At 41.1% G+C, this 18,976-nt stretch overlaps 1 protein-coding gene and 1 pseudogene across 2 annotated transcripts in view; one reads left to right on the top strand and one right to left on the bottom strand.

Annotated features, from left to right (window-relative positions):
- Positions 1-7,555: 7,555 nt before the first annotated feature.
- Positions 7,556-15,656, top strand: LOC122669691 (annotated as a pseudogene).
- A 2,271-nt stretch (positions 15,657-17,927) lies between these two features.
- LOC122668007 (probable serine/threonine-protein kinase At1g54610) overlaps positions 17,928-18,976 on the bottom strand; it is a 31,126-nt gene continuing 30,077 nt past the window's right edge. For both annotated transcript variants that reach the window (XM_043864522.1, XM_043864523.1), the window contains one exon: positions 17,928-18,382. In XM_043864522.1, coding sequence (XP_043720457.1) covers positions 18,062-18,382 — 321 coding nt within the window. In that variant the 3' untranslated portion in view covers positions 17,928-18,061. The remainder of the gene's footprint in view (positions 18,383-18,976) is intronic.

Below are 18,976 nucleotides of genomic sequence, written 5' to 3'. Positions count from 1 at the left end.
AGACCCAAGAGTTACGTGATCTTCGAGTGATGGTAGAGCTCCACACTTGTTTCCTCATTTTGCAATAGAACTCTCCTCCATTTTCTATCTTATTGTGCATTTTCGTTCTCAGCGGCATCAATTAGTATTAGAACAAGTTTCTCGATTCTTCAGTACTATGCCTAGAGGCAAAGTAAAACAACCCGAAATAACAACGCCAATCTTCAAAGAACCATGGAAAAAATCTTAAAAATGCTACATTCATCTATCGATCAGCCACCACCACTGCCTCGTGCCACATTTAACATTCTTAATTCTAACAAGAAACTTGATGACACATCAAGCTTGTCGTCTACCGATCCGGCCCAGTCACTGTCGGTCTATCCATCGACATGGGTGAAGAACAGAACGAAGCTACAAAGCTCTACATGCAACAACTAGGTCAAATGCATCATTGCATGTCATTGTTGTGTCCTACTTCATCGTCTCATGTACAATATCCATTTGGGCTATGAAGCATCGATCTGACATGTGCACTTGAAAATGCTGACAAGTGTATTCATGTACATGTTCCCAACTTTGATGGTAAACTCAATCCGTGTTGATTGGATTGCTTCATTTCAAACATTCTTAAATGGAGAGAAATGACAAATGGAAGAAATTTGATTTTGTTGCTCCCAAACTTAAAAGGTCATGCATTACTTTGATGACAACAATATAATGTACACGTGAATGGAGAAGAAACCATCCCATTAGATTATGGGTGGAAGTGAAAAAATGTTTTTCATGAGAAAATAAATTCTACACAGAAGAAAGAGCAGAAAGCACATCCAGAGGTTCTTCGTGAAATGACCTCTCATTGTCCTAGTTCTTGCCTTAATAGCTAATTGATGAACTTCTACTTCATTGCAATTATCAGAAGGACCTCCTAATTTTTTTTGCCAGATTCTGCAATTTTATTACGGATCACTGTCGCGTGGTAACCTGAACTAGAGGATTACAAGAGGTGATGAAAGAGAGAGGGGGGGGGGAGCCACCAGAACCAGGACAGAAAGAAATGGGAGGCACTGTAGCTAAAAGGTGGGCCTCTTGTACAACAGAATGAGAAACTAAAGCAAAAGAAAAATAGGTAAAAGAATGAGATAAAACTAAAACATCATCCATGGCCATGGTGGCCCAGTCTAAAGAAAACGAAAATCACATAAGGGCCAACACCATAGGACGACAATTTGAGAGAAGCATCAGGTGGGTAATCTGCAAGCTACACCTGAGAAGCATGACGTCACGGATAGCCTTAGCTTCAAACAAAGAAGTCGATCAACCCAAACTAGCTTTACGTCTGGCGCCAAGGAAGCGACCATCAGAGTCACAAATCAAAGAACCACGATCACCCCTGTATAAGGAGGGAAGCTAAGAGCTATTAGTAAAAGCAAAGTTGCAAGATGCGGGAGGGCGGTCAGATGGGATGATTGAAGGGCCACATGGAATGCAATTAGAGATGACTGTAGTCTCCTAGTTACTTTCTTCCACAAAAAGATGAAAATTAGTCATAGTGGACAGTAAATTAGGGGGTGAATTTAAAAACAACTTTGTTTCTTGACTTCCAAATCACCCAAATTAAGGATGTTCATAAAATACTAAAATTCTCTTGGTTTGGGTAATCACAAAAGAGGTTGCCTGGGATAGATATCCAATCTCTAAAATGATTTCCTTGAAACTAGCTTGTTGAGATGCGCAAGGGAGATGCCCGCTAACACTCAATAGCAAAAGGGCATGGGAGATGGTTTCATCTTGGTCTTTGCAAATGAGGCAAAGAGGGGAAGTCGTTAGATTCCTAGCTACCAAAATTTGCTTAAGGACTCAGAGCTACATCTCCAAAGAAAAAGCTTAATTATGGGTAGTATAGGAAGGTTCCAAAGCCAAGTCCAAAACAGGTCCGCGGTAGATGTGGTGGGCTGGTTTGAGGATTGTACCAACATGTGATAGGCAGACTTTACGAAGAAGCGTCCATTCTTGGAAGGAGTCCAAATCCAACTATCAGGGGTATTCATAATTGGAATTTGAATTTGGGCAATGGCAAAGGCCTCGGAGACTGAGAAGAGATTATTTGAAATGCTAAAGTTCCATTCCCTAGATGGATTGTAGATTAGGTCAGATACCAAAGAATAGGAAGGGTGGGGGGGGGACAACTAGGGATGCGCACTCAAGGGAGGGACAAAAGCCAAGCATCACTAAAGGTGCGTGTTGAAACCCCATTGCCAATCCTTTGTTTAAGTCCCTAGTTTAGAACATCTCGCCCGCATAGTAAACTGCACCATCCCCAAGATCAGCAATGCCTAAGTTGGGCAAGAAAGGAAGTATGTGATAAGTAATTACCTTTTAATACTCTAACCCAAAGAGCATCAAGGTTGTGAAGGATTCTCTAATCTTGCTAGGCAAGGAGAGAAAGGTTGAAATTACCTAACTCTTTAAAACCAAGGCCTCCATTTCGTTTACTAGTGCAAACACGAATGACTTACAACAAAATTGGTGCAAGAATGACTTACAACAAAATTTTGAAAACCCATATGACAAATACTTTTGGGAGATGAGTAGACATCTATGTGGCCAACGTAATTCCACATGGCATAGGTTTAAATTTTTTTTGGGGGAAAAGAACTATGTTTGGCAGCATGGCCACTATGCCTAGACACAACCCAGGCAAAATGATCGCCCGCCCTTGTGAATTTGAAAATCCCATCCATATTGATGCTCTCACATGTTCTATGATTGGCCCCATGCTGAGGGAGGGACCATGCTGCCAGGCAGTGAACCTCTTCCCATGCTGAGGGGCACTGCGGCACAAAGAACAGCAACCCTAACTAATAACACCTAATTCAAATACTCTTATTTAAATTTTAAACCGGTCACGAGAGAAATACCCTTTCACGTGTACCGCACATGTCTTCCCATTATATATATATATATATATATATATATTATATATTATTATTATTATTATTATTTTAGTCAAAAGGTCGCAGCGCTCGAGCACTACCACTCTAAAATAGTGCTAGCAACTCAACATTTAATACCATCCATTGATCTACTTCAAGGCTTATATGAGCTGTTGATCTGGTAATAGTTAATCAGAGTCGTCCATTGGTTGCAATCGACTACTTGATGTTTCGGTAATACCCTCCCATCGTCTGTTTGGATGAACCTTAGCTGTGACCTCCTACTCTTGTCTTTCTTCGTCGGAGGACAAATCGTAGCTCTAACATCGCACTTGCCGTTCTTTCCCTTTCCTCGTTAGGAATCTGGCTAGATACCCACCACTTGCAGCAGCCGCTGCAACCTACCACTAGCCTGCACTCACTGTCTTTATTGTCTCAGTCACCGCCTCAGCCATAGCCCGTCACTATTAAAGTAGAATTGCAGAGATCAGTCTGTCGCCCTTGAAAGGGAATCTGAACCGGGCCTTATCATCGTTACTTCTCATCATCATGGCAATGTTACTCTTTTCTTATTCGTCTCCTTCTCCTCCTCTTCTGCCGGTTGCAGCAGAACCAACGCGCAACACCTTTGCAGCCCCACATACGGTGATACCTAAACCAAATGGCTCTCTAGTGCCTAATTCTTCCTTAAAAAATTAACCAAAATCAAATCTAATTTTATTATTTTTTCCCTTTTTAATTAGTTTAAGAATCATTCCAGTATGGTGATGCTGTAATGTTCCTTCCCTGGTTTATTTTGAGATTGTTGTCGATCTTACAATTAGATGGGTAGGGTTTCTTTCTCTCTTTTAGTGATGCCTTAAAGATCAAGAAGTTAGGGTTTCAAATCGACTGCTGTAATTTGAATTTCGAACCTCTATCTCAGGTTTATCAATCCTAAGATTGAACACTTCTGCAGAGGTTTAAGAAATTGATACTCACCAATGACTTTGGTCAAGTGACTCAGACCAAGTTTAAGGATTAGACAGGTCGAACAACATCAACTGAACCACCAGGCGGGGAAGGGTTCAGGGGGTGCGACGGGTAATGCGAGATGGCTTGCGGTTGGTGAGCCGTTGGGGTGGGTTTGCAAGTGAGGGAAGAAAGGGGGAGGATGGTGGGATGGGGTTGCGGGATAAGGCACCACAGGTAGGGTGTAGGGTAGAGTGGAACAGGGGGTCGTCGCGGGGACAGGGGAGGGTGGAGCTGGGCAGAGGTGGTGGTGGGGTTGCAGAGGTGTTGTGCGATGGGGGATTATGAGGCTGGGAATCATGGGGTAAATAACTGGCTGTGTCTGTACAGCATATAATAGTTTAATGGAAAGGTAAATTTATTGACGATTCAGATTACATACTATTAGATCAATGGCTCATATTGACTACAGCTATGCCATCACTATTTAAGCGTTGCTACCACTCGCCCTATTTTTTTTTGCTAATGACCTTCCCACTTTTTTTTTTGGTAGGAATGACCTTCCCACTAGTAACAAGGAAATAGAGAAGTTCGATGTTTTGGAGCTTGTGGTGTACTCCACAGCCGGTAATGCCACTAGTGCTTAAGAGCATTGCTCATTTTAGTCCAGAACGTTATCCCAATCCCAATCCCAATCCCAATCAAGGAGGAAGAAACAGTGTGAAAGGAGGAAGAAACAGTGTGGATCTGTGTCAGTACTGATGTTCAAGGGCAACAACCTCACCTCCAGGATTTTCGAGCGCCAAATTCGCACGCCCCCTCCCGGCACCAGTGTATGGGTCTTCTTTTTCGTTGTCCCCTCTCCTTTTTTTAGACTTATACGTAGGTGATGCATCGTCTCAGTTGTTTTTTGCATGGATACACTAGAACTATTGATTTTTTTTTTTACTGCCGGACTCCTCAAATATAAAGAGGTGCAGGTTTTATTTGCTTTTAACTGTTCAGAGGTTTTCTTATTGATGCTCATCTTCAGTATATATAAAGAGTATTAAAGTAGTTATTGCTAGTCTCTGATATGCCTTCATCAGGGTCTCTTGAAAAGTGTAAACTATACCTGTTTGTTAGATGTCTTCTCCTGGATTAGTGTCATTTGAATAATGTTTTGAATATAAAGATCGACCATGTTATGCTGAAATTTTGGCTAGAACACGCATACTATTCCTGACATTTATGATAATTCGCGGTACTCTACCCTTAAATCCTAACAATTCACTGACCTCTTCTGGTTTTCTAGTATTTTATGCATACTCTCCGTTCCATTAGTTATCCGTTGGCCAGAGCCACTAAAAGTGTTGAATATGATGCTTATAACTTTAAATTAAGCATGTTTTTCTGCCTAGTTATTTGGTATCAGAAGGGTGTTGAGAAGCTAACTGAGGCTGTTCCTTACTGCATAAATTGGTTTGGAGGAAGATGTTACCAATTGAGTTGAAGACTGTAAGAAGAGATTTTCTCATTGATTTACTGTATTGAAGAGGTGTTACATATATAGCTTTACATAGAACCTCAACAGCCTAACCAACTCATGTGAACAGAAAAATGTTAGTTGTACAAGTGAATTGGTGTTTAAGTGGGTAAGGTTAGTGTGCTGAGGTGTAGCATTATCCTTAAGTGAACGGAAATGTATTTGAGAGAACCCACAGTGAACTTGCCCTTAAGTGAACAGAAACGTATTTGAGAGAAACCCTTGGTTAGTACATCAACTAATTAATCCATAGTGGAGATATATCGAACCACCAATTGTTTGTTGGCAGCCATATCACGGACAAAGTGGAAGTTGATTTCGATATGCTTTGTCCGTGAATGAAATACGGGATTGGCTGTGAGATATTTTGCTCCGATATTATCACACCTAATAACCGAAGCGATGGAAGGAAAACATAGTTCTTGAATCAAATATCGTAACTGTTTGAGAACCGTGCGATCAGTATTTTATCTCTTTATATCAGGGTTTTGTATTATTTCCATAGTTTTATATTATTTCCCTTTTTGCCCTCTTAGGGTTGTACTCTCATTATAAATAAGAGGATCTTTGTCATTAATAACAAGTAAATTCATTCTCTCATCTCTGATTCCGAACTTGGTATCAGAGCTCGAAATCCTAGAAATTTTTTTTGGTTTTCAGCATTGCTCTCTCCACCTCCATTGCCGCTGCTGCTGCCACTGCCTTGGAAGTTTCACCTCCCCATCTAGCATGGTAGACATTCCCAGCACCGTGCGCCATTAAAATTTTCTCTTTTGCCGCACCTCCTCACCGCGCGTTACTTTCCACTGCCGCTGCTTCTTGGTTCCCGGTCTTCCCCCTCACCGCCAGACCTTGCAACTCCCTCTCTGCCGCCCTGCTCTCTCTCTCTCTCTCTCTCTCTCTCTCTCTCGCCGATGCTACCTACCGCCGTGACCCGTAGGTCCCTGCGCCATTCCCGCGGCCCCTTTCTTGGCTGCGCTGTCACCGCGACCTTTAGTCGCCGCACCATTTTCCTCTGGCCTTGTCCTGCCGGTGCTGCACACGCCGCTCCACCTACCTCTAGCCTCCATTTGCTAGCATTGCCATCACCGTGACCCGCAGGTCACCGGGCCTCTACCGTGGCCCCTCGTCTTAGCCGTGCTGCTGCCACAACTTCGTCATCGTGCCGATCTCCATCGCGACCTTCCGTCGCTGCGCCTCTTCTTGCCGGTCTTCTCTCGATGCTGTTGTCGCGACTCCCTCGTTGTGCCAATCTCCACCGCGACCGTCTGTCGCTGTGCCTCCTTTCGTCGGCCTTCTCTCGGTGCTGCCACGGGCACTTCTATCTTAGGTCGCTGCCCACTTTTTCCTGTGTTTGTAATTTCCCGTGCTTGTTCCCATGGGCGACGATAATACCAGTGTTACTTCGACGGGTACTCTCCCTTTGCCTCCTCTTGGATGTTCAACCTCCACGGGGCATTCTACTACCCTTTAACCTGGCACTATCAAATTAATGGCTAGAGTTATCTAACGTGGTCTCGCGCCTGTCTTCTCACTCTGCGCTGAAATAATTATGCGGGACTTGTAACTGGAGAATCTCCCAAGCCTACAGATCCGACTTCTACTGCTACATGGTCATCTAATGATACTCTAGTGATGTCTTTTCTCATTAATTCCATGGAAGCCTCTATGAGTCCAAACTTTGTTCTCTTTAATTAGGCTGAGGAATTATAGGATGTTGTACACCAGACCTATTCCCAGGCAGGGAATTATGCTCATATCTATGAGATCTGCCGTCAAGCATGGACCACTACTCAGAAGCAGCTCTCTCTTATTGCATACTACACTACCCTCACTTATATGTGGCAACATCTAGACTTCTATCACCCAGTTCCCATGGTTCACCCTAATGATGCTGGTACTTTCCAGAAAGAGAGGGAGATGGAACGGGTCTATGATTTCTTGACAGGACTTAATCCTGAGTATGATCAGGTTCTTGTGCAGATCTTAGGGCGTGATACATTCCCCACATTTCTTCAAGCATACAATATGGTTCAATCTGGAGAGAAGGGTGTCGGGGCAGCAGTAGCAGGGACAGCATCAGAAGCATTAGAAAGATTGACCTGGGAATGGGCAGTGCCAGGCTTAGCATTGCGGCCATTTTTCCAAGCCCGGCCTGCCAGTCCCTGCTACTGCTGCACAGACTTTCACCTTTCGAGAGCTTGCTGCTGCCACAAAGAACTTTAGGCAAGATTGTCTTTTGGGTGAAGGAGGATTTGGGAGAGTATATAAGGGTCGATTGGAAAGCACTGGACAGGTCAGTTGGAACTAATCTTATTTATTGGTAAATGGTAAAACATGTTAATCATAGGCAACCTGAACTTTGTCTCTTGACTCCCTGGTATATCATGTGCATTGTACAGAGCCTTGAATAAAAAATGCTTATATTAGTTTACTTATCCATCAGTCATGCCCTGTGCTCTCTGATTTATTTGAAATGGCAGTTCTTGCAGGTAGTTGCTGTGAAACAGCTAGACAGGAATGGCCTTCAGGGGAACAGAGAATTTCTGGTGGAGGTTCTCATGCTTAGCCTCTTGCATCATCCTAACCTTGTGAACTTGATTGGTTATTGTGCTGATGGAGACCAATGCCTCCTTGTTTACGAATTTTTGCCGTTAGGATCATTGGAGGATCATTTACATGGTTAGACTGCTTCTCATACTTAACCCTTCAAAATTATATAATATGATAAATAGCTGACCTAAGGCATGTACAGTTCAGGATTCCACTTTAAGGTTTTGAAAAAATATTGGAACTAACCTTATCCCTTCTGATAATTGCACAAGAATCTGGAATTTGGTCAAGCTGATGCATCTTTGCTCTTGCCCACTAATCTACTATACTCTAGCATCGCTTTAGGACAGCAATGCATTGTCCACATCAATAAAAGTAGCACCCAATGTGTATTGAACTAAATAAAAATAAATCTACTTCACTCCAATTCTTATTCCCAACAGCTTTGGGTCATCTACACGAAATTTTTCCATGCTATTTCACTCTACTTGATACTATATCTGCTCTTAACAATTGATGTCATTCCTCTGCACTTACATCTTTAGCTTTTTCTTTCTCCTCTTAACACCTCCGCTGTACATATACATAAACCTCTGCATTATTTGATGATTGTTGTACATGGCTGAACCATCTCAATTAATTTCCCCTCATCTTTTTAGTTACTGTTGCAACTCTAAAGTTCTGTTAAATGCAGTCCTCTGTCTAATCCTTCCTAGTGTTGCATGTTCTCAATTTCCTCTTATCAGTTGTACTCATTATATATATTTCGTCTTTTTCGTTTCTTTATTGTTTCGCATTCAGCTCCATATATCATTGCCAATGTTTTAGCGGTCTTAAAATTTTTATTTTAGTTCCAAGGGAATGAGTAAAAATACAACATTCAAAATCTCCTCTCCTCAGCATCCAGCTTGCTTTAATTTTATAAGTGGCATCTTCTGTTTTCATGTCCTTGGTTATCAGTTTATTATCAAACCAAGGTAAGGAAAATGTTACTCTGGGTAATTTCTTGATCATCAATCTTACCTAGTCCCTTTCCATTGTTAATTTTACTGCAATTGCAGTCCATATATTCCATTATAGTCTGGCATTCACCTCTTGTCAGTCACAGACAGCACAAACCATGGCTACTACTTGCTCAGAACTTCTTAGTATCACATTCAACATTGACTGCTACTTGGTGGGAAGCATTGTTTCTTCTTGGCGTGTGTTATGTTGGATTTAGTTTTCACTGTCATCATCTGTGCCTTTTTAGGTCCTCTCAAGAAGGGTTAGCTGATTACTTTTGAGATTTTGTGTACAGTCATCTCTTAAGATGGTTCTCTCTTAAGATTTTGATAGGCATTGAATGGTAACTAACTGCTCACAAAGAGAAACAAGATGATTGAGAGCCATTGCTTATTAATTAGATACTGTATAAAGATTGGTTTATGATTGGCGTCTAAAGTGATTGATTGCTTCATGTTGTTTCTGCTTAGTTCTCTGTTTTTATCTCAATGTGTGGGATTTTGTCAGTTCGTTGAGGGAATAATTTTGTCCCATATCCTTTCATGTAAGGAGAGGGGGGATCCTCTTTCTTTTAGGTGAATGTCAATATAAGAAACAAATAACATCAATCAAGTTTCTTTCTCTCATCAGGTTTCCATTTTGTGCTTTATCGAGGAAGTTTGCACCTCATCACCTTCATTAACCATGAGTATTTGGGAAACTTCGTCAACTTCCTATTTTAGACCATGTCATAGCATAATTTCTTAACCCGGCAATCTATATCTCAATTAGTTGGAATACATTCCCACAGCCATGAGTTTGTGAGGACAATAGCAGCACCAAAAAGAAAAAAAAGGTTTGCAGAGGTGGTTAGAATCCTGCTTTTCTCTTATAGTTTTAGTCTTTACATATTATCTCATTGAAAATACCTTAAATTTTTTAAAGGGTTCTAGGGGAGGGGGAGCAGTATCACTAAATCCTTAACGTAATAAACCTGGAACGAAAAAATGTCATGGTTTCCCATTCTTTCGGGAATGAACCCCCTCTTTGATCTTTTTCTCCTAGCTCTGAGACGTATATAGCTTTAGTTTATTTCTGAACAATCCAACATGTTCAGATATTGGGCATCTTGAGGAGCATAGTGATGGTAGATGTAGATCCCTTACCCGTTGTCTTGTGGAGAATTTGAAGGTTTTCAAATTCAGAAGTTTTCCACTGTATGCTGTTGCATCAAAATAAGATGGAAAGCTTATAGTTGTTTTCATGAGGTCCTTGGGTAAGCTGCACGAGCTTTAAAGTCGAACTATCAAATAGTTGTTTTAACATTTTTCTAGCCAACATTGGACAGTGTCTATGAGTTTTACTCTCATCAGACTAGTTTAACTCATTGTCTATGCTGCATTAAGTTATAGGCTTATAGCACTTTTGTTGGTGCCTGCTTGAATTTGGAGTGAATTGGAGCAGCAGAACTACCTTGGTGCAGTTCCTAGGACAGTTTGAAATGCATAGGGTTATAATTAAATTGGATTTTATTTATAAAATCTAATTATTTTCTTATATAAGCTTTATGCTTTTATATGATTAGCATAACCCATTATAATGGATCTGGCATTGCCCATTGTGCACTGTTAATCAGGATGTCGTATTAGCAATTTAGGAATAAAGTGTCTAGTTTGGACATTCATCACGTCATAGAACAATGTTCTTTAAAATAGAAGTAAGTGACGACAAGTATCACTTTGAGAACTAGGTCACGTTTTAGTTTTCCTGTAGAAGAGATGAGATAGAATAAAAATACGGTCAAATTTTACTTCAGATAATTACGATTTGATAACGTCATATCCTTGTCATTGGTAAAATGCTCAGTTGCATCCACTATAAGTTGTCAAGAGCCTCTAGGAAGGACTATTTATGTGTTTACCACAGTTTGGAGGTAGGCCTGATCCCTCCTCCTCCTTTAACATCCATTCAGAAGGTAATTTTAAGAGAATCAATGCATGAAGATGGACAGAAATTGTAGAGGTTCAAAGAAAAGAGGAAAAGTTCTATGGATAGCATAAGTCTGAGACAATCTCTTTCAGAAGGTAATTTTAAGAGAATCAATGTGTGAAGATGGACTGAATTTGCAAAGGTTCAAAGAAAATAGTTCAAAGTTCTATGGATAGCATAAGAGGTTCAAATAAAAGAGTAAAAGCTCTCTCTCGATTAGGTTTCTTACACAGTAAGCATAGGCAAGGATACCGATCTTTACAAAGAAAGCAACGACACGTATCACAAACCCCTTGCGCTTACCGGGGATGAAACACCCAACCTCCTGGGTCTGATACCATGTTACAACCACTAATCCCAAAAGCTCGAGCTGTTAAGGGTCACAACAATGTATATCAACACACAACAAGGTATTGCACCAAAAAAAAACACACAAGGTAGTATTGAGAGAAGAAATGCTTCAAAGGTGAAGACAACTTATTTTACATCTCTTACTGAACCATTGAGAAGGCAGATGTCTTAGCAAAGGGAATTATTTCAATGGCTTAAATTTTCTTGCATCATCCTCTGTCTCATATTATGCTTACTTTTTTGTTAATTATGAATGCAGTAACAAGGGAAATTCTCGATGTTAAGACAAAAAATCTGACATTTTTATCATATAAGTTATATAATTTTGACACAGTGGGAATTCAACAACACTAAAAATTAGATGGTGCAGAGAATTTCTAAGATGGAAAGCAGACAGCTGTCATGTCAAGGACCTCCACAAGTCTGTAACTAGGGGTGTCAATAAAGCCCGGCTGGCCCGAACCCGCCCTGAGCCCGACCCGGACCCGACCCTGATTTTTCAGCCCGAAGGGCGGGTCAGGGCTGAGTTTTAGTCTAACCCTGGCAGGGTCGGGTCGGGTTCAGGATAACACCTCGGGCTTGGCCCGGCCCGGCCCGGCCCGACCCTTTATTAGTTATAAATATATAATACTGTGTATATGTATATATGTAATTATAGATATCAGTATAACTGAGAAAAATTAAAAAGGAAAAGACAAAAAAGCCCTAAAGATAACTAAACCCTAAATCTGTTTTCAATGTTCAGTTTTCACTTTTCAAGTTTTTATTCAGATTGACGCTGCTCGCTGCCTTGCTCTTTCTCCTTCCCTGCTTCAAACCTTCGATTCCCTTGACGATCAATCCCTCCAGGAGTCCAGGTACTAAAACTCCGGCTGAGATCAGAGGAGTGGAGGTCCGACATTGGGGTTTCCGTTTCTTCCCACTCAAAGCCCTGAAGGAAGTCAAAGTTGCAGAAAATCGAGGGGAGGAGACGACAGCAGCAGCGGAGGAAGTAGCGGGCAGCGAGCAAGAGAAAGAGAGACAGAGACCAAACACCTCTCCTCTCCCCGAGCTTGCTAGGATACTTCTTATATTGACTTTTCTTTGGAAGACAAAAGTTGTGGGATTGATCACAGAAGTCTGATGCCACCGATGCATCCTCCAACTCCCAGTCGACATCTTCGCCTAATTTTCTCCCCAGTAACCTCCCTCTCCTCTCTGCGTTCCTCACGTTCTTCTCTTGCTCAATTTCTCAAGCTCTTCACCACTTGGTTAGTACTTTCTCCCACAACTTTTAACCCTATGTTTATTGTCTTCTTCCTCTTTTCTACAAATGAAATTATTTATTTAGATTTCATTTGTGTTTTGTCTCATTTGACTGTTTTCCTCAATGTGCCTGTGATAGGAGAATTCCTCTGTTTTACTTGATGCATCTCATATTGTTAAATGAATTTTCCTTGATGATTTTTTTTTTTTTTCATATAGACATGTATTAATTTGATGGGATTGAAAACAAAAATTAGGGTCAGGGTCAGGGTCAATCAGGGCCAACCCGACCCTGCCCGACCCTATCAGGGTCGGGTCGGGCCGGGTCGGGCCGGGCCGGGTTAGGGAAAACTTTGGCAGGGTCGGGTTAGGGTTGAGGGTTTCTTGGCCCTGCCAGGGTTGGGTCAGGGTCAGGGTTTAGGTTAAGACCTCTAAGGTCAGGGTCAGGGTTTAGGCAGGCCCGGCCCAACCCGACCCATTGACACCCCTATCTGTAACTTTATCCTGCACAGAGAGATGGGCCATGGTTGAAGCTTTGCTTGGTATTTATATAGAGAAAAAGGAATGGTGGGAAATCTGTAGGAAACAATAGCCTATTAAAAAAAGACAAATTAGCAAACTAATACCAGAAATGAAGACAAGAAACATGTAAAACACTAAACCTTGTTTTATTTAATTTTCTTTTTCAAATATGTGTAGTGATACTGTTAGAGTTGAATAAACTGGCTTTTTGACATTGAGTTTCTTACATTGACTATTTTGTGCTTTGAACAAATTTTGAGTGTTCTTGGTTAACCCCAACTGATGCCTAATATTAGTGTGTCAAAGGCAAGCAAGACTTAGTTAACCAACTTAGATGCTCTTTTGAGAGACTGATTAATTCTTGGTCTGTGGTTTGCTTGGTATGTTACTTTTGCTGTCTTTCACAAATATGTCTGCAAGATCATAACACACACTAATATTTGGAGTTGTATCCGGCTTGAGATAAGACTTGAATGGTACTCTTTATCAAATTGTTAATTTAAATGAGATGTAGTACAAAAAGAAAATTAAATAAGAAAGAGTCCATCTCTTGAAATCCTAAAATGATGTGCTTAGATGAATTGCTTTCAGTTGTTAACACAAACACATAATGTGTGGTTCCCAAGATGCAACCTTTGTTAATTTCTTGAGATGTCTTTGGGAGACCTATACAAAATCTGGATCAATTTTTTTATGCAGCTTTTAGTTGTAATATCATACATGAGTGTTATTTGGGATCTATGTTGTGTTTCAGTTTTCTTTCTGATAAAATTTTCTGTCATCAATCAAACAACGAAGGAAAAAAAAAAAAACTGCCGGTTGACCCCTCTCTCTCTCTTTATATATATATATATGAATCGATGGTATAATAAGCCAATCTAGCATAACTTATTGGGTGATGTAGAATATAAAGATATGTTATTACAATTAAAAGAATGAAGCTTTTGCTCATCAACTACAATACTTATCTAGTTACCTACTACACCTATTTTCAGATCTTCCACCAGACAAGGAGCCTTTAGACTGGAATACAAGGATGAGGATTGCGGCTGGTGCAGCCAAGGGTTTGGAGTATCTACATGATAAAGCAAACCCCCCCTGTCATTTACAGGGACTTCAAGTCATCTAACATCCTTCTTGATGAGGGTTTTCACCCGAAGTTGTCAGATTTTGGGCTTGCAAAGCTGGGTCCTGTTGGAGACAAGACTCATGTTTCCACACGAGTTATGGGAACTTATGGCTATTGTGCTCCTGAGTATGCTATGAGAGGTCAACTCACTTTGAAATCTGATGTTTACAGTTTTGGTGTAGTCTTCCTTGAATTGATCACAGGGCGCAAGGCAATAGACAACACTAGAGCTCCTGGAGAACACAATCTTGTTGCATGGGTAAAAGTGTTTCTTTTTTCAGTTTTTCGTCATTCCTTTGACTGATTTAGTTTCCTCAAAATTTGTTCTTTCACATAAATGTGAATACTTTTTTAATTAATGAATAAAAAAATGATTTACTAAGCCATTTCTTGCGATTGCAGGCACGACCGCTTTTCAAGGACCGTAGGAAGTTTCCCAAAATGGCTGACCCTTTATTGCAAGGCCGTTATCCAATGAGGGGACTTTACCAAGCTCTTGCTGTTGCAGCCATGTGTTTGCAGGAGCAAGCTGCTACACGGCCTCTAATAGGAGATGTCGTGACTGCTTTGACATATTTTGCTTCCCAAACATATGATCCGAATGCGGCTTCTGCAAGTAGCAGAGTTGGTCGATCTACTCCCAGGCACAGGGATGACCGAATGAGCATGGGCGGCGGGTCTGACAGCCAAGATGAAGCTGGACGTTTTGGTTGACATTCTCACTCACCCCATCAGAATTCTCCTGACAGGAGACACAGAGACCCTGTTCGGGGAGTAAACTTAGGGGCAGAGACTGGAACGGGTGAACCCAGTGGTGGGTCTGGAAGGAAGTGGGGCTTAGATGAATTGGAAAGGCAGGAAGTTCAGAGGGATAGCCCTGTTCATGCAAGGGAAACACCAAGGAATTTCAACCGAGATTTTGATAGAGAACGTGCAGTTGCAGAGGCAAAAGTATGGGGTGAGAATTGGAGAGAGAGAAAGCGAGCAAATGCCATGGGTAGCTTTAATGGTACAAATGAAACCATGAGGTAATCTCAAGCCTACAGATTGCTTTGGTGAATCATTCTGAAGAAAGAACAGGGAAAAGAAGTGCTTACAAGCCACCATATCTTCTATCAGGGCTTCCATCTTTCCCATGGAATAAGGGTATGCTTGTCCAACTTGATTGTTGCAGCTCTCCCTATGTAACCATTAGATTTCAAAGTGAGTTGGCCTGTGATTAAAAGACAATCTGGAAGAGGGAAAGTAAATTTTTGTGGGCATGTGCAGCATAGGATTTTGAGATGTGCAACTTTGTTGGACTTTGCAAATGTATGGACTTCTCAAGGCTCAGGGTACAAAAGGAAGCTTGAAAGAGTATGTATTAAATTTGCGCAGTTATTCTGTAGAGGGTGGAGGGGGTTATGGGTTTTGTTTAGGGTTTCTCATTTTTCTGGACTTCAGTCATATTATAGGTTTGTACAAAAGGTTTCATTAGCATGTCATATTGAAATATCATGTACCTACAATGGCACAGCATGAGCTAGTGGTTACTTCTTGTAAGGGAAAAAGAACTCTTGTGGGGGGAGTCTCTGCCTGCAACCAGACATAGACATAGAGGGAGGTTAAATGACCGCCTCCATCCCCCATGAAAGGTGGAAATATCGATCCTATGATTCTTCCGTGCAGTCTCTCACAAGAAACACTTTCCCTTGTAAGTAATAAGTAATTGCAGTTTCCCTCAGGCAGGTTTATTTGGGGAACTAAAAGGGGGAGGGTTCCCCATGCTGCTGTTCTAGGAAAAGAATCTTCCACTGTGGACCAATGGCAGTGTGTGGGATGGTATTGTCAGTAGAAAAGGGACACAATGTTCAGTAGGATAGAGAGGGCATATGTTAGAATGGGGTTTTTTTCGGACCACTCAATTGTAGCTTTGTTCATCACTGGGTAAATCTAGTCAAGTTCTGTGTGGAATCTTCAATTTGTTGTTCTCTTAAAACGGGGTCTCCGTCTTTTTTTACTCTCCATATGGTATTCGTCAAGGATATCCCCTCTCCTCTTATCTTTTTATACTCCGAAGTTCTATCATCTCATATCTCCCTTACTGCACTTCATAACTACTCCATCAAAGGGCTTAAGATATCAAGGAATACTTAGCCTATCGTGCATATGGTCTTTGTAGATGATCTGATTCTCTTCGGTCAAATTACTAGTCGGGAATCTTCTGCCTTTGTAGATATAATATCAAAATTCTGCTTCCTTTCTGGCCAAGTTCTCCATGTGACCAAATCTAGAGCACATTTTAGTTCCAATGTGTCATTCAAGAACCAAGCACCTTATGTTTTATATATTCGACATCTATTTGGGTATTCCTTTCATTCATGGTAGAATTTCTAAACCCCGTTGTTTCACTTCATTCATGCTGACACTAGTTATCCATATTCGTCCGTAAACCAATTGGGTATGAATTTGGTTTTCTCAATATTCGATCAAATATTATTATCGGATTCATTTAGTTTCTCAATATTGATTACAAGACTAACAGATCAAACTCGATAATTTATGTTTGGGAAAATGAATTGTCTGGGAGCGTGCCCCAGCCAATAAGTGCATAAGGGCATCGACAAAGAGGGACACAATGGTCATTTTGCACATTCATGCCTGGGTACAAGGGTGCACTCCGACTAACGGATCAAACTCAATAGTTTATACTTTGAAATCGGTGCATCTGCGGTGCGGCCTTGCGAGCTCAACATGTGGATGATGCAACGTCCAACGGTGCGAACTTGATTGCATTTTTTTTTTTAACAAATTCTTGAGGTTGGCACCGTTGATGTTGCATCATCCATGTGTCTAGCTTGCAAAGCTGCACCGCAGTGCACCGTCAGATTCGGTGCACTGCAGAGGATTTTTTTTCCTCAAGTACAAGTAGACCAGGCGGCCCAGAGATTAATCACAAAAGAAATGAGCTGCAGAACAGGGAGCTATCCTAATCAACTGGACCAGGTGATTCCTTTAAGTTGTTTTTCGTTATCAATTTGAATGTGGTAAAGATCATTTTAAAGATCCAATGGGGCCATGATTATCCTTTCCTCATCTATATTTTTTCAGATTTTTTTTGGGGGTGGTCCGGACTATTTTTCTTGCCAACGCATAAGGTCCTTTTCTTGCAGTTTAGTTCACAAACTTGGAACACAAATGAACTCTTACCCAAAGATCCAAACTGCTTTGGACTTTTGCGGCTACTTCTGGATAAGGGTAATTGTCACGTATATCTTCAAGGAAACCCATCCATTCCAACAACACAAGCAATGCCCCCCACACAAAGATGAGAGAGAAACCCCTAGCCAGAGTTAAAAACCAAGGTCACAGGAAAATTAAAATGGTTAACATTCTCAGGCCTGATTTACATGCACGATTCCCATGCAATGAATAATCCTTTTCATGTCGATCCCACTCCAAGACATTTTTCAGGAGCAATGCGACACACTGAGTATATGAACAACCGATGAAAAACAAAGATAACAGTCATCTCAGGGCAACATCAAAAAGATGATTGAACACAAAATTTGCGCCGATGACATTATTGTATTTTCGCTAACCTAACCAGAAGGTCCGGTAAATTGGTTTTCAACATGAGGTATGAAATAATAATAAATATACATAATAAGGCCAGCCATTCACCCCACCCCCCAAAAAAAAATAAAAATTAGAGAACACAGAAAAATGGGAAAAAGGCCAAAAAAAAAAAAAAAAAAAGCTTTTCCCTCCCCCCAACCCCCGTACACTTTCTTAACAAGGTTTGATGGCTGGTTTAATAAGTGTTGGAATGTATAAGCATCCTTGGCAAAGATACCAGCACCAAATGAATCAAATCGCAAGCACATAGACGTTCAGACATCTTTATGCAATGCCTTCCTACCCTTTGATGCGAGCACCACCTTTATCTTTCTGTGATTTTGAAGGATGAATTGGTGCACGGGCATCATTAGCATTCTGCTTTTTACGCCTAGGAGCACTAACAGCAGCAGGATCCACCAACGGACCAGACCAAGTCTGTATTGGCCCTTTGGAATAGGATAGTGCTGTGGAACTGAATGGAACATCAGGGGGATCGAAGGACGAATCAATATTGTGATGTGAAGAACCCAAGGGAAAACCAAGGGCTCCATCCTGGTGGGGTGGAGGAAACTTCTCACTCTTGCTCTTAGCATTTGCATGCGAAATGAGACGCCGCCTCTGTTTAGGAATTAAACAGAGTCAGTAATCAAATTTAAATACTAAACCATCTGCATTTGCTCTGATGACGAGACCATAGAAAATTAAATCACAGAAAACAAACCACAACCAGCTAACTATACTGAAAATATAGAGCTCCATAAGCATTCAAAAGAAGCTTGACATACACCCAAAAATATTGCATGAAGGGCATAATGCAAAGACTTGTTTGTCAGGGACAGCAAAATTATCAGACTGAACTGGTACCAGTAAAATGTGGTTGACATTCACAATGCACACTTCTAAAAGCCTCACAAATTCTGGCAGCCAATTAGGCTAGCTCAACTCACCAAACATCATCCCAACCAGTTGGTGTCCGCTACACAAATCCTATGTTCCCTTGAATGCAACCACTTCTGATTCTATCATATTCCTAGTTTTGCAACACTAATTATTTTAAAAACCATGATCATCCACCAGATCTGATAACCATCCTTATCAGTCTCTCCAATCTTATTTACTCGTGAACCAACAAAAATCACCCAAGTTAACAGCTTCAATTGTGAATCTTACTAGCATAAATTGAACTGATTTTCTAACACCCTGGTTTCTTGT

Source organism: Telopea speciosissima, chromosome 7 (assembly GCF_018873765.1).
Source record: "Telopea speciosissima isolate NSW1024214 ecotype Mountain lineage chromosome 7, Tspe_v1, whole genome shotgun sequence".
Classification (NCBI taxonomy): Eukaryota; Viridiplantae; Streptophyta; class Magnoliopsida; order Proteales; family Proteaceae; genus Telopea; species Telopea speciosissima.
Note: the sequence above shows the minus strand (reverse complement) of the source record. Positions and strands in the feature narration are given on the sequence as shown.